The sequence below is a fragment of the Sander lucioperca genome, chromosome 20, assembly GCF_008315115.2.
Source record: "Sander lucioperca isolate FBNREF2018 chromosome 20, SLUC_FBN_1.2, whole genome shotgun sequence".
Lineage (NCBI taxonomy): Eukaryota > Metazoa > Chordata > Actinopteri > Perciformes > Percidae > Sander > Sander lucioperca.
The window spans coordinates 14,556,770-14,568,612 of NC_050192.1; the positions used below are offsets into that span (position 1 = coordinate 14,556,770).

The following is an 11,843-nucleotide window of genomic DNA, read 5'->3' on the forward strand; positions in this document are numbered from 1 at the left end:
GGCTTGAGAGCGGCAGGCCGGCTGGTACAGAAACTTCCTCAGGCTCTGGGCGTAATCTCCCACTGAGCGGTTATAGTTCCAAAATGTTGGGCTGTGGCTCGGAGACACAGACTCTGGACTCCCTATGGTGAACATCAGTTCATTATGATATTATTCTATTATCAAATACATCGAAATGTTTTTCCACATTCACTCGGACTGAGAAAGTAATTACTAAATCATCCAAAGAATTGATTGGTAAAAGCTTGTAAAAACAAACTCTTTATCTATATCTTCCGGTGTCAGATATGCCAGTGGCTCTGGGTGAATAAAGTTAGTCCTGCTCGGTTTATACTAGCAGTGGAGTTCCGACAACACCGGCATACCTTACCTAGCTGGCTGCGGTGACTCCTCTCCTCCTCTGTGCGGAGGAACCTCTCCAGGCTTTTCAGATCCTGCATGCAGTCCTCCTTGCTCCCAGGGGAGTTAAACACTGAGGGGGATGTGCGATATCGAGCTCTCAAGCTTGAGCCTTCTGCTGGTCCAATGCTGCTGGGGTAGGGAGAGGAGCCAGGGGAGGGACTGTAGTTCAATACCTAAGAAAGGAAGAACATAATGCTCTAAATGTGAAGAGGGAGAATCACTTTTTGAGGAAATTAATCCATTACATTGACCCGCCACACATCTCCAGGCTAAGCCAGATACCAGTGATGTGACAGGGACGTACGTTTCCAAAAGCCACTGAGGGGGAAAAGGGCCCCCCAGCACTGCTTGGGGTGGATGGGCTGCTGAGAGGAGGGCTGTACCCGGGTACACAGCTGGGGGAGAACTTGGGGCTGGTGGTGGCTGGCCGTGAGGGGCTGAAACTTAGTACACTTTGGCCCTGCAGCGGAGACGACTGGGCTGGAACTGGGGTCTCCTTTTTTTCTGGCTTTTGGGGCGGAGAGGCATGAATACCTGCAAGGGGACCGACAACAACCAGCACACTTAGTAAGTCCCATACTCAAAACTAAGGACCTAAGTGTGTCAACATACATTTTATAATGATTACATAAAAGGAGTTAAAGGACAGTTCCGGCGCAAACTGAACCTAGGGGTTAATAACCTATGTGTACCGAGTCGAATGTTCTCTGGGATCTGTTTTCATGCTAATCGAATGTGTCTGTAGCTTGAAACAAGCTACCGCAAACCGGGGGTTAGCTGCTAACGCTAGCTTTCGGGGCACAGGGTAAATCACTATTTGATACCACTAACAAGGTTCGAAATAGCACCACACTTAAACGGTAGCATAATGAGGCTCCCTACATGCTAACCGAAGCATTGAGAACTTTGTAAGTGTACAGACAGTTTATTACAAAGATAGATTATAAAGACAGTAGCGTTAATGTTTACATGCGGCTGCCATCTTGGACAACAGTCATGAGCAGACGAATCACGAACGCTGTGTTTGAGCTATGTTACTGATTACTGGTTGCACGGCGTTCGTCGTTCGACTGGTCATGACTGTTATCCAAGATGGCGGCCGCATGTAAACATTAACGCTACTGTTTTTATAATCTATCTTTGTAATAAACTGTACACTTACAAAGTTCTCAATGCTTCGGTTAGCATGTAGGGAGCCTCATTATGCTACCGTTTAAGTGTGGTGCTATTTCGAGCCTTGTTAGTGGTATCAAATAGTGATTTACCCTGTGAGAGACACATTCGATTAGCATGAAAACAGATCCCAGACACATATGTTATTAACCCCTAGGTTCATTTTGCGCCGGAATTGTCCTTTAAGAAACACAAATTCTGCAGGTAAAAAATAAAAATAAAACAGAGCCTCACTTGTGTTTCTCAGACCCAGAAGTTGATGCTGTTCAGGGGATACAGCAATGGTGGAGGGAGACATTGTGTATTTGAAATATTTCCAGAAGTCAAAAAGAGCATTTAGGCTAAATAGAGAGGCTAGCACCAGTTCTGTAAACAAGGACAAAAGAGAAGGACACACTTAGCATATAGGGTCTTCCAAAACAAAAAAAGAATCACTTGGGTGTCTGTTAGTGTCAAATTAAATTTCAGACTTTCATTCATAATATCATTTAATTGAAGACATGTTATGACTTCAACTGCAGTACACATCCTTAAATAAACGAGAAAGTAGTGGGACCTCACCAATGTACCAGATAGGCCAGTAGGTGATGTTGTAGTATCGGCTGAGCAATTTCCCTGACCTAACAAAAAAGTTAAAAAAAAAGACACACGTCATTAAATCATGCACTGGAAGTTCAGTAAATAAGTACTACTTTGAAGAGCACATTACTGAACTTGGAACAACTTACATTTCAGTGTAAATCATCCCAGCTAGAGACACATTGAGCACAGCCCAGGCCAGGACCACCTGACGAGCCTGTTCCTCCCTCCGCATCCTCAGCGCCCTGTCTATCATACTGGGCATCCCGTCCTTCGCTGGGGTCAACATGATGTTATCTATTCTTTTCAGGCTGAGGCAAGAAGCAGAGAAAAACACTGTGAGACAAAACGTGCATGCAGTGAGCTACCTTCAAGAGGTTATAAAATCCTAAAAGTTACTAATAACACGTAGCGTGTTACAGAGCAAATCACCATCCTTTAGCTAGACATAAAATAACACTTTGTGGCATGACAACTGCAGCTACATGACTGACGGCTAGAAGTGCAGCAGTTAGCCGACCCCCGCTCATGGATGTATTAAGAGAACCCGCTAGCTAGCTAAACGGTTAGCTAAAGTTAGCTAGCTTGCATATAACATAAACAATACAGAATTTGCGGGCAAAGTATGGTTTCAGTGCAAATTTCAACAACTAATAATACAAAATCGTATACCAAAAGTAATAACACTAAAACACAAATACAACGTGTAGGAAATATAGATAATGCATACCACGCTAAAGTGAATGACAACCGCAGCGCTGCATATTTTTGTATTTTAACCGGAAGCTATAGGACGTAGTTTCCGGTCGCGGTGCATGCTGTAGTCAAGGCTCTGGTCAACACATCCATGGCTGTAGTCAGTGAAGTAGTAATGTATGCTTTCAACTCTATCATATAGCTTTATCAGTCAACAACATAAACCAGCTGTAAATGTTCATTTATTAAAACATTATGCAACAGATAGGATGGAGCTATACCATTTTAACAGTAAGTCAACACTCACACAATGAGTAATATCGCATTAATGTCCAGATTCCTGTTTTCAAGGGGCTCACTTTCATTCACACAGACATTTTAAATAAGAAAATAATACAAAGGTTTTTAATAAATAAAGAATAAAAGCCCAGGCCATTTCACAATTACATATGACTAAAATGCAAGGACATGGCATCAGAATTTTTAATTGGTATTATTGTGCAACTTCAAATGAATATCAGCCATTTCTCCCACGTTAGGGAGTGAGTCAAAGAAACAAACAATGAATAAAAATACATGAAAAGATAGCTAATATGAATCCCAACAACCAATATTACACAGGCCCGAGTTAAATGAAGAGTTTGTCGATGTACAGTCAGATCTTTATCAGTTGTCCTATAATCTGACACACATTATTTTAGCAGCATGATATGCTTTTGTGGGACTGAACACATATTGATCGTAAAATTCTGATCATGTAAAATGTGGCAATTGAAATGTACTGATTATTTAGGATGTTACAACTGAAATTTGACAAAGGAATTGATATTTGGCAAAAATTAGAGGTATGAGAGGTAAACATCAGTATTGTAGTACTGTATATAAATAAAAAAAATCATCTCAAAAGGTATAGTGTTGTCAATGAGAGGGTGACAGGGACTTTTCAGAATTATATCCTCCAACATCTAAACCACAGTCTTCATTGCTAGCTGAGTCAACGAGTCTTTCTCCTCCTCTTCCCCTACCATCATCCTCCTCTTCTTCCTCCTCTTCATCTTCTTCCTCGTCATCCAATTCCTGCTCCTTACGGGACACTCTTTCTGTCTTGGGTCCTTTGCATATTTTAAGGTGACGGGTGAGGTGGTATTTGGTCAGGAATGCTTTGTTGCATTTCTCACAGACAAAGTCTCTGCGGCCCTCGTGAGAGTTCATGTGCTTTTTCAGGTGGTTGGTCTTGAGGAAATGTTTGTTGCACTTTGGGCACTGTATCCGACGCTCACTGTGGTGGAAAGAGTATGAAGACAATACACACATTACATGACCTTTATTTCATCAGGTAATCTCTTTGAGAGCAAGGTCTCTTTTGTAAAAGAGAATACAGTACAGCAGACAGAAAGAAAAACAAGCAAATGACTCCAATCACTGCAAAACAGACCACAATATTTTGGTCTGCCGAATCTTAAAAATAATTGTTTATTTTATTTCCAAGTGGACAGATTTGATATCTAAATAAAAAGATCTTCTAACTAGATAAGAATGATATCCTTGAGTGGATGCTATTATCATGGTGGTGGGTGGAGGGGAGGGGGGGGGGGGGGGGGGATAAGAAAGTAGGTGGAGGGAGGGATGTATTGTATTCTGATTTGAGTTGTAAAAAGTTGATGTTGCAAAAAAAAAATCAATGATAAAAAAAGTGTATTTCTACAGCTTTATCTAGAATGCAATAAATAAGTTACATACTGTGTGTGAGAGAACATGTGTTGTTTCAAGTCGTGTTTCCTGATGAATGCCCGGTCGCAGAGATCACACTTGAGCTTCTCTGCACCCGTGTGGATAAGCATATGCGACGCCACATGGGATTTCTGGGTAAACGACTTCTCGCAAACTGTGCATCTGTAGTTCTTCTGACCTGTTAGTGTGGAAGAAGAGTTTTAGAGGTTGGAAATGTTTCAAAAGCAAACGTTTGACATTTTGGGGGATACACTTGTTCGCTTTCTTGCCGCGAGTTAGATGAAAAGATTGACACCACTCTCATTTCTTTCCATTAGATATGAAGCTACAGCCAACAGCTTCTTAGCTTAGCTTAGCACACAGACTGGAAATAGAGAGAAACAGAAACTAGAAAAAAAACCTGCACATATACGTAGTTGAGATTTTTCTAATTATGAGTTTTTATATGTAACTTTTAATGTGGCTTGTTGGGAAAACACAGTATGACTGCTGGAATGACAGATGTTGCCAAAAAACAAACCTGTTCACACTTCAATTATCTCTGTACACACCTGTGTGGATCTTGAGGTGCATCCTGAGGTTGCTGGGATCGCTGAAGGCCTTACTGCAGTATTCACACTTGTGAGGTTTCATCCCCACATGCCCCATGAAGTGCACATTGAGCTTTGTGGATGTGATAAAAGCCCGGGAACACATGCTGCACTTGAATTTCTTCTCCCGCACATGGCCCTGACCTTTTGCTCTTGAGATAACATTATAAGAGTTTCTATTACTGCTGCCCCTGCTGCTGTTGTTATCACTGTTTGTTTGTCCTGCAGCGTGAGCGTGGCAGAGCCATGGGGAAGAGGAGGAGCTCGAGTTCCCATTGGTCAGTTTCTCTTCCTGGTGAGTGTGTTGCTGTTGCTGTTGCTGTGGTTGTTGCTCTTGTTGCTGCTGCTGTGGTTGTTGCTGTTGCTGAGAGTGGTCCTGCTGCGATGGACTGTGGCTGTGTGGAGGTTGGTTATGGCTGTGGTTACTGTTATGGCTGCCAAGGTGAGACTTGAGCTCAGAGAAGGAGGAGCATTCTTTGCCACATTGGCAGATCTGGCCCTCAGGCACCTGAGGAACACCTGTGGAGACATAAAAGATTGTGGAATGGCCAGCATCACCCGATAACCAGTGGATCAGTGTGGCTTCTTCAAAAAAAAAAAAAAAAAGTCATCTCACCCATCAGCCTACAATAGTCTCTGCTGTAGTAGAAGAGCAACTCCTGGTCCGGGTGGATCTCTGTGGTTGTACAAAAGAACAGTTTACCGTTGGCAGCGTACGCCACCAGGTTCTGTTCCTCACGGGTCCTAAACACGCATGCATAAACACAGAAAATAGGAACTGTTTATTAACACACATAAAATAACATGACAAAAGCAATAACGCGCAGACAATTTGGAGGAGAAAATTGCAGTGCACTTCTTTATCTTACTCCAGCTCTGTGTCATACCTTGCTTTGCGGACAAACATCATCCAGTTGCACTCGTTCTCATCCGTTGTCACAATGTAGAATTCCAGCACATTGTTGTGGTACATCTGAAAGAGAAATGCTTCTTATACTGTAATGGTTTTGCACTGACCGTGATAACCCACAGTCCAACCAAAGCCAGTGCACTGACCTTCCATATTTGTGGCGTGTCCTTTTCTGGCCAATCAGAAAGATCCACGTTGCTACAGTGCTGGCCCACCATTGGTCCAAAGCAGGTCCTTGGAGGAATGACGTCCCGTGGAAAAACTCCTAAGGCACATTTTGTCAGAAATCTAAATGATGGTCTACCAAATGTTTTTTTGTCTCCTATGTGCTACCTGTATTATATATATTTTTTCTTAATACATGGCATTTTAATAAATTCTAACAGTGCTTTTACTTTGATCTGACTCTCGGAAAATATCCCAATAATCTGGGGGTTGAATGGGGTCTAGGAGGGTCGCGACGATTGATTCACACTGAAATATCAGCTGACAGCAACAGAGAGGAGAACATATTTAAATATTGACAGCAAAGATGTGAATGGCTGACAGAGATTGTGGATAAGTCTGGTTGGTTTACACCCCTAATCAGCTGATAAAAGGAAGAGGGGGAATGAGAATGAGTGAGTAACCTAAGATAGTCTCTCTGATTGAATTTACGCCAAGCTTCATATGTATATAAATGAGTTTCAACATCAATGTGGTCCTTAAAAAGTCTCTTACTCTGAGTCTGTTCCATAAATAATAATGAATGAACCAGCAGATACAAAAAGTAGAACAATGGGAAGGAGGTGTCCTTTAGTTTTACATAAAATGCATAAATACATTTTAAAATTCCACCTAGGAATCCCGAGTGGGCCTATTTTCTTACCAAGTGGTTCGTCAGTCACTGAGATGCGCAGGCACAGTGGACGCGGCAGAGAGAGGCGAGCCCGGCTTTGGATAGGCGCGTCAGGGATGAAGGTGACTGGGCCATGCTCTGGGCAGTCTGAGGTATACGAGCGCTCACACAGTGTGCACCCTGAGAGACAATAACGGCACAAAGGTTCCTACAGGTGAGAGTCACATATACTTAATTCCTTACTACAAAGTCAAATGTTTTTTTTTTAAAAAACATATTTTCCAAAGCTGTATAGTTGAGTGTATGATTTTCAATACTTTTCTCAGATCTTTAACATCTGAAGAAACTATAGCAAATACACACTCACATATGGTGTAGGCAGTGACCATGTTCTCCTTGTTGGAGGTAGAATCCTCTAGCTGCAGGGTGGAGTTGACCAGCACCAGGCTGTTTTCTGGCCCCAGCGACACCTCTGCAGTGATGGGAGACACATTCACTGCCTCCAGCCCCATCCCAGAGTGTCCATGGAGTGACACCGGCTCCAGTTGGCCCTGGCTGGCCATGGAGCCAGTGAGCACCACACTGACGACTCCCGAGTTCAGCTCCCCATTTGTGTGGAGCTGCTCCCCAAGTCCTCCTGCTCCTCCTCCCCCAGCGTTCCCCACTCTGCCCCCCATATGATCCGGCTCCATCACCACCGGTAGTTCAAGAACAGGGGGTCCATGGAGGGGCATCACCCCACCGGATGAGTCCACCCCAGTCAAACTCTCATGTGGCTGAGGCTGCCTTCCCCCGCCGAGCTGCTGCTGGTTGTCAGACACTGCCACCACCCCGACTCCGTCCATGGTGGCCAGCTCCTCTCCCATCCGGTCAGGGGACATGGGGCTGCTGACACGTGACTCCATGGCCAATCCTGTAGAGTCCAGCTCATGAGCACCAGTCTGGTGCAGGTCTCCCTGGCCGCTGACCTGTCTGGAGTCCATGGGCACCAGGCCCTGCTCCAGTGGGCCACTGTAGGGATCCAGACCTGAGGGATTGTTGCTGGCCACAGACAGGGTCCCATCCATGTTAAGGCTGCTGGGATGAATGTATTGAGGTGGTGGACGGTCTGCCAGATAGGACAGGATACCTACAGCAGGGAGGAAAGATGGAACTTTAGTATACATGATTGAAACATTAACAAAAAAAAAAAAAAAGAAGCAACATGTGGAAGACTACCCTTCAAATAAAAGCAAGTGTGATTAAGCCCAATTAAAAAAGCATCCGCAATACAAGAATCTGCCCGACTGCATAGAGAATTTCAACACAGATTAGTTATATATCTCACACACAAACAGTATCCCACCTGGCAGTATGTGTCGGAAGTAGCTGCTCTCCAGGTGGGGGTATGGAGGCGGCGGCAAAGAGTAGTTCCTCTCTGGCAGGCCGCACATCACTGCTCTGTCACTCAGCGGACCCATGGGGAGCATCAGCGAGAGGGCAGAAGGAAGGGAGCCCAGGGAAGGACCCAGGCTGGGGATAGCCACTGGCATGCCTTGAACCATAATAAAGAGTCAAAATTAGATAATAAACCAAGATTGAATTGATCTGAATATGTGATGCCTAATCTTTAAACTGTTGGTCTAGCGTGTGAGGTCTAGTGTGTTGTGCTCAGCTTGAGCAAACAGGCCTGGCTGGTAACGTCTTTCATACCTGGAGTGGGAATGGGGTTGTGTGTGGGGGAAGTGGGCAGACCCAGGTGGCTGGCATTCACTGAGGGCACGCTGAGCTGGTCCATGCCCACAGGACTCAGGTTCATGTCGTTCATCCTGGAGAAACAACATCAGAGTTAAACCGAGAAAGAGCAATGAGCCAGCAAGCTAAATTATATTACAAACAATGAGCTGATTGTTTGTGTTTCTGGCTGCTGTTTCGACACAGTTAGTAATATTAAGACATTGATTTAGACTGATCTCTTGGGATTGGTGCAGGACATTTTATAGACACACGGGCGATTCACGTACGCAGCTACGTTAGCTTACCTGAATTCAACAACTGCCCATCAGTAACCGTGTACTGCTGAATGGTGCTTTTATACATCTCTCCCTGTGAAATAAAACGGCTAGTATGAGCACAACTTAACACGACATGCCAATCACGGTTCTTGTAAAACTCTGATTTAAACAGTTAAAACAATTCAGTACGACTTGTTTGCAACTAAAGCTAGTTAGCGATACATCAACCAGTGTTGTCACATTGCTAACGTTAGCCTTGCTAACTGACATCTACATACATCGTAAAAACAGAGAATTAGCATATTTTTCAGCTTGCTTAAAGTACAGATATATCTATCACGACCGAATGAGTTGCTTCATTACAAAAATACTGACTATATGAAAGGAAGACGCCTTGTAAACAACAACATACCAGCACAATACCTCCCTGAAAGGGGCCATGACAGCATAGTGCTGCCCTTGGTGCGCGTGCGCACTAATGCGCGATAAGAGGAGGAGTATTTGGCTGATCACAGGTCAGTTTTTCTGTCCTCCACTCTTCAGATTCCCAAAAAGTGAGACCAAAAAATCCCTTTTTGTGTTTTAAGTAGGCCTAATGTTGTTTTGTGCTGTTTTTAAAGACTACACTTTTTACAGAAGAAAAATTATCTGAGCAGAAAGCTTCTTTAACAAGGTGATTTATTGTCTGGCTGTGACAGAAGACATTAACAATATTTATCAAGATAAATCATGAATGTATTATAAGAGTTAATAGTAGCCTAAATAAAAAAAATAAAAAATGATAACGATCTGCTTATACAACACTAATATTTCAGTAGCCTAAATATACTATTTCCAACTCCAAAAAATTATTAAATTATTTAAATTATTAAATTATTAAAAGGGAGTGGCAGTAGCTCAGTCCGTAGGGAGTTGGGTTGGGAACCGGAGGGTCGCCGGTTCAAGTCCCAGTACGGACCAAAGTACAGAGTGTGGATTGGTAGCTGGAGAGATGCCAGTTCACCTCCTGGGCACTGCCAGGTGCTCTTGAGCAAGGCACCGTACCCCCCAACCGCTCAGGGCGCTGGTCCAGCACTGGCAGCCCACTCACTCTGACATCTCTCCATTTGTGCATGAATAGGTCCTGAGCATGTGTGTGTGTGTGTGTGTGTGTGTGTGTGTATTTCCCCACTGGGGATCAATAAATTATTAAATTATGTATAAATTATCATGTAGGTGTGTAGGCTAATGGCCTTCACAGATATTATCAGATCAGTTAAATACCCAAATCCGATAATATGAGTTGTAAAACAATGTGATGCAACGCCTCTGTCTGAACTCAGACTCAAATGACTTTCAGAAGAAATTGGATAAAAGAAAGCAATTTATTATTTACATGTGGGATTTTTGTTCGTTCTGCATTTCATTGAAAGTACAGGCTATGTAACTGGTCGTGAAATACTTAAATGATGTGCCAGTGCCACCACACTATTTTTAATCCTTTACATTTATCAAATGATTTATTTGTATCTTTCGTTCCCAAATTTGTTTTCAACCTGTCGTCATTAATATATACATTTTATAAATGTACTTACAATAATAATCAGTTATTATAAGGACTTCAAGTTTGCCTTAGGCTATGCTATTATTAATGATGAGAGCTGCTTTACAGTGTAAACGGAAGGAAGAAAACGTTATGTAAACAGTTTTATCTTGATGAGAAAACCATGGCTGCATCTCCGCCCCTGATCACACCCACCATGCCTACAGCCTCAAAACCCCAACAAACAAGTTGTCACACAGACTGACAAAGTCCGATCAAGAAGTGCCCACTCACTTATAAAAGATCACAATCTAGTTATTTAATTACAAAGCGGCGAGATTTAAAAGGAAACTCTTGCTGAAACCCCGAGATGACTGTGAGGAGTCTCTGACAGGGTAAGTTGCATCGATGGCGCAAAAATGAATTGCATATATTTTTACAGATGTTTAATTGTCTCTTTTTTGATTCTTAGAGAGATGTCTTATCACAGTAAGGAGTTAATGGAGCCGGTTCCATATGTCCCTCCACTGGCTCTCCGCGGCTTTTCCATGGAGAACAGTGGAGCACACTACAAGGATGCGCTTCGACTTGGACTGCCCTTGCACCTGGAAGCTGGATACCTCGACCCTGTGCACGGCCAGAGGTTACCCTACAGACAATTATCCTATTTCCCCTTCCACGTCCCTCTCGGTGTGTGTGATTATTCATTTGAGCCTGCGTTCATCCGGAAAAGGAACGAAAGGGAGCGGCATCGAGTGCGCTGCGTAAACGCAGGTTACGCGCGGCTCAGAGAGCATCTGCCGCAGGAGTTTGAGGACAAACGGCTCAGCAAAGTGGAGACACTGCGGGCGGCTATTGACTATATCAAGCACCTGCAGAGCCTGCTGGACTTAAACGTGTCCGGGATGGAGATGTCACTTGGAGACGTGTATAACCGTGCGCAGCTGCCGCAGAGGACAGAGTGCAACAGTGATGGAGAATCCAAAACTGGCCTCAGCGACAGTGGGGAAATAGTTTACTAACTCTCTCTCTCTCTCTCTCTCTCTCTCTCTCTCTCTCTCTCTCTCTCTCTCTCTCTCTCTCCGTGTGATGTACATCAATTAGATTGTAAAGGAAGTAAAACATGCCCAATTGACTCAATTTCCACTGTCTTTTATTCCACAGTCCGTACATTGAGCATTAACAGTTTGTTACATGTAGGGAGCCATAATGTAACACCCATCAGAGAAAGTAGTTATTTTCAGATCGATATAAACGCACAACCACAGTGAATGAATGAAGTTTCAAGCTTATATTATCTTGTTGCTTCTCATACTGTTTTTGTTGATACAGTGGTTGTGTGCAGTATGACATAATCAACCAGGCCATTGGTAGTTTTTTTTATTACTGGGTGTGACATTAAAAACAC

The 11,843-nt window shown here is 43.4% G+C and overlaps 3 protein-coding genes across 5 annotated transcripts in view; 1 reads left to right on the top strand and 2 right to left on the bottom strand.

Moving 5' to 3' along the window:
• The window catches only part of tmem209 (transmembrane protein 209), a 12,100-nt gene extending 9,088 nt beyond the window's left edge, over positions 1–3,012 (bottom strand). The window contains exons 1-7 of one of the 3 annotated variants that reach the window (XM_031284698.2): positions 2,885–3,012; positions 2,304–2,465; positions 2,137–2,195; positions 1,810–1,941; positions 707–936; positions 371–575; positions 1–122 (exon numbers count right to left, since the gene is read on the bottom strand). The exon at positions 1–122 is cut by the window's left edge and continues 54 nt beyond it. In XM_031284698.2, coding sequence (XP_031140558.1) covers positions 1–122; positions 371–575; positions 707–936; positions 1,810–1,941; positions 2,137–2,195; positions 2,304–2,443 — 888 coding nt within the window. In that variant the 5' untranslated portion in view covers positions 2,444–2,465; positions 2,885–3,012. Of the gene's footprint in view, positions 123–370; positions 576–706; positions 937–1,809; positions 1,942–2,136; positions 2,196–2,303; positions 2,491–2,560; positions 2,605–2,884 lie in introns of those variants that run through there. The other 2 variants (XM_031284699.2, XM_035996038.1) reach the window with 2 other exon arrangements.
• Positions 3,013–3,464: 452 nt separating this feature from the next.
• prdm4 (PR domain containing 4) lies at positions 3,465–9,408 on the bottom strand. Its single transcript, XM_031284695.2, has 12 exons — positions 9,326–9,408; positions 8,941–9,004; positions 8,612–8,727; positions 8,265–8,453; positions 7,287–8,048; positions 6,950–7,099; positions 6,228–6,346; positions 6,059–6,144; positions 5,788–5,915; positions 5,133–5,690; positions 4,591–4,759; positions 3,465–4,129 (listed from the first exon to the last, which is right to left on the bottom strand). The coding sequence occupies exons 3-12, from the start codon at positions 8,724–8,726 to the stop codon at positions 3,769–3,771; spliced, it is 2,637 nt and encodes an 878-aa protein (XP_031140555.1). The 5' UTR covers position 8,727; positions 8,941–9,004; positions 9,326–9,408; the 3' UTR covers positions 3,465–3,768.
• A 1,193-nt stretch (positions 9,409–10,601) lies between these two features.
• Positions 10,602–11,570, top strand: LOC116039797 (achaete-scute homolog 4). The gene is made up of 2 exons (XM_031284852.2): positions 10,602–10,830; positions 10,908–11,570. Exon 2 carries the CDS (start codon positions 10,912–10,914, stop codon positions 11,455–11,457), a length of 546 nt encoding a protein of 181 aa, XP_031140712.1. The 5' UTR covers positions 10,602–10,830; positions 10,908–10,911; the 3' UTR covers positions 11,458–11,570.
• The last annotated feature ends 273 nt before the right edge of the window (positions 11,571–11,843 follow it).